At 41.6% G+C, this 2,744-nt stretch overlaps 1 protein-coding gene across 1 annotated transcript; it reads right to left on the bottom strand.

Moving 5' to 3' along the window:
• Positions 1–319: 319 nt before the first annotated feature.
• Positions 320–970, bottom strand: LOC149216982 (uncharacterized). Its single transcript, XM_089390100.1, has one exon. The coding sequence runs from the start codon at positions 968–970 to the stop codon at positions 320–322; it is 651 nt and encodes a 216-aa protein (XP_089246226.1).
• Between the last annotated feature and the right edge of the window lie 1,774 nt (positions 971–2,744).

Below are 2,744 nucleotides of genomic sequence, written 5' to 3'. Positions count from 1 at the left end.
TCTGCCATTTTTATCTGGCTGTCCTAAAAAAAAACCAGCTGTAAATTAGTATCATAAGCAGCTGATATATTGTTCAGATTTTTGACTGTAAGAGCATCCTCTCATTAAGAGAGCATCCAAATAAAAACCAAAAAAAGCGTTTAGGGTCTCCTCGAAAGAGGAAAACAACCCATTACAAAATCCGTATGTTCATAGTGTCCATGAAGAAACGAGAAAGAGATAACAGTTTCTATTTGAGAAAGACTTTGATGCTGATATAGAGTCCGAATGTAAAACTGTGGCAGAAAAAAACGAAAAAGAGTAAAAACATAAAACACAGTCATTGCTGAAGTGCGAAAGGTGGCTGATCGGATGGATGGATCTGTCCCTGCCGGTCTTCTACAACTTTCCAGGTTCCCATAGTCTGCTGCAAACCTTCCTTAGAAAGCAGGTCCGCTGAGGCGTTACTGTCCCTGAAAATATGACATATGGAGAGGTTGTTAAAGGATGATTTTAATTCCTGCAATTCTTCCAACAAAAGCTTCAAAATTTGATTTTTGCAAGAACTTTTCCCATTGACCCAATTTATAACGTTTAGGGAGTCTCCAAAGATCTGAATTGAGAAGATGTTTCTTTGTAGAAGCCAACAGAGGAGAAGTATCAGTGCTGACATCTCAGCGAAATTATTGGATCCTGTCCCTAGACCTACGGAGGCTTTTAAAGAATGATTTGCATTTATGTGAATGACCATTCCTGCTCCTGCCCTGTTGTTTTGAGATGCTCCGTCAAAAAAATCCCAGGGGATGCCTTTTTTAATGATTACAGGCTTGTGATGGGCTTGTTGATTTTTAGGATCTGGAACAGGGATGGACAAGTAGATGGAGGCACAATGAATAGCAGTGACATTTACCGAAGTTTCCTTCTCTTGAAAGAGGCTCTTGTTCCTAGCTATCCAGACCCCCCAGCGAAAAATGAGGGGAAGATTTCTCATGTTCCCATCAGGGTATTTTTGCCACTAATTTCCCCAAACATCTTCCAAGGATCCATTCCCCCATTCTGCCTGAATGTTTAGCAATTTCCTTACCTCCCCCCATATCTTTTTTGATTCATAGCAGTGGATAAAAAGATGGTTAATTGTTTCCTCATCAGACTTGCACACAGGACATCTCCCTGCACTGTACATGTACCTTGACTGAAGAATATCCCAGGTTGGAATTTTCCGTTTTAACAGACACCAGAAGAAAAGTCTAGCCTTGGCCGGACACTTTAGCTTCCAGATGTGCTTCGACCACCATTCTGGATCACCCCATCCTTTCCTTGACATAATAAATTTATATCCACACTTAGGAGTGTATTCTCCAGTTTCTCCATGAGCCCATATCAGCGTATCCGAACCATCTTTTAATCTGACATTGGATCGATTGAGTTCTTGGATGTAAGAATTCCATTCGTTCCTCCATCTAATGTTCATTCCTAGGTCTTCCCCATCTTTCCAAGCCTGTCCCCACATAGTAGATTGGCCTTCCTTCTCCACCTGGTTTAGAGTAGAGATGCCCTTATTTTCTAGATGTTTGATAAGCCCTAGGGATAGTGCAAATTTTTCGTTGCAACCTACCCAGGGGTCCAATCCTATCTTCAGGTTCCTTCCATTCCCTATCTTCCACGCCAGTCCTTGTTCAATCACCTTGAACGCCTCCACCGTTGCTTTCCAAATAACTGAGACATTCTTCTTATTCTTTACGGAGCTCCTTATCCAATCTTTCAAGGGGGTTGGTTCTATATATTTCCTTTTCACCACTTTAGTCCATAAATTTTCCATCGAAATTAATCGCCACCCTGATTTTGCTGCCAGAGAGAGACTAAAATCAGGAAGCCTTTTTATCCCCCATCCTCCCCATTCCTTTGGCCTTGCCAGTTTGTCCCAGGCCACCCAAGGAAGCACCGAGTTCTCTTTTGTGCCATCCCACAAGAATCTACAGAATATTCTTCTGATTTTCTCCATAATTCCTTTAGGTACCCAGGTTAATGCTGCCCAGTAGACTGGGATGGCCAGAAGCACAAATTTAATAAGGGTCAATCTTCCAACTCTGGAAAGCCATTTGAAACTCCAGTGAGAGATTCTGGATTCTATCTTGGCAATCAGCCAGTTCCAGTCCTCTTTTTTATATGCGCCTGGTTTTAGCCAAAACCCCAAGTATTTGAAAGTGGAGTCCATAGAGCTATATTGAAAAGGAAACAGAGCTTGCAGATGAATCCTCTCCTGTCTGTCCATTCCTGCCACTGACATCTGAGATTTCCTAGGATTTATCTGCATTCCAGTTGCTTTCAAAAACAAATCTAGAATGGATTTTAATTCCTTAAGTTCGTTAGGAGCTCCGTTTGTGAAAATCAATATATCATCAACAAAAAGAAGATGAGAGATGAATAGATTGGTTGCTACCTCTATACCTCTTACCTTCACCTCCCTTCTAACCTTTTGGATCAGCCTGCTTAAGCCATCTGCCACTAAGAGAAAAAGCAGCGAAGACAATGGACATCCTTGCCTTAAACCTCTCTGACCTCTGAAGGAAGGTGATGCTGCTCCGTTAATTAGAACTGCATCGCTGACATTTGAGATGCACCCCATGATCCAACTGATAAAGTCATGTTTGAAACCCAAGTGAGTTAGAAGCAGCCAAATATAAATCCAATTAATCCGGTCGTATGCTTTGGATAGATCAATTTTTATTACTACACCCTTCTTGTTCTTTTGTCTGACACCGTGT

This window comes from Pinus tabuliformis, chromosome 1_1 (genome assembly GCF_031772625.1).
Source record: "Pinus tabuliformis cultivar Carrire ecotype Pingquan chromosome 1_1, CPIR1, whole genome shotgun sequence".
Taxonomy (NCBI): domain Eukaryota; kingdom Viridiplantae; phylum Streptophyta; class Pinopsida; order Pinales; family Pinaceae; genus Pinus; species Pinus tabuliformis.
The sequence above is the reverse complement of the archived record's forward strand: the minus strand, read 5'-3'. Positions and strand labels throughout refer to the sequence as shown.

What these genes read in the sequence shown, in the direction of transcription:
- LOC149216982 (XM_089390100.1), bottom strand. Translation starts at nt 970, where the DNA reads ATGAGAAATCTTCCCCTCATTTTTCGCTGGGGGGTCTGGATAGCTAGG.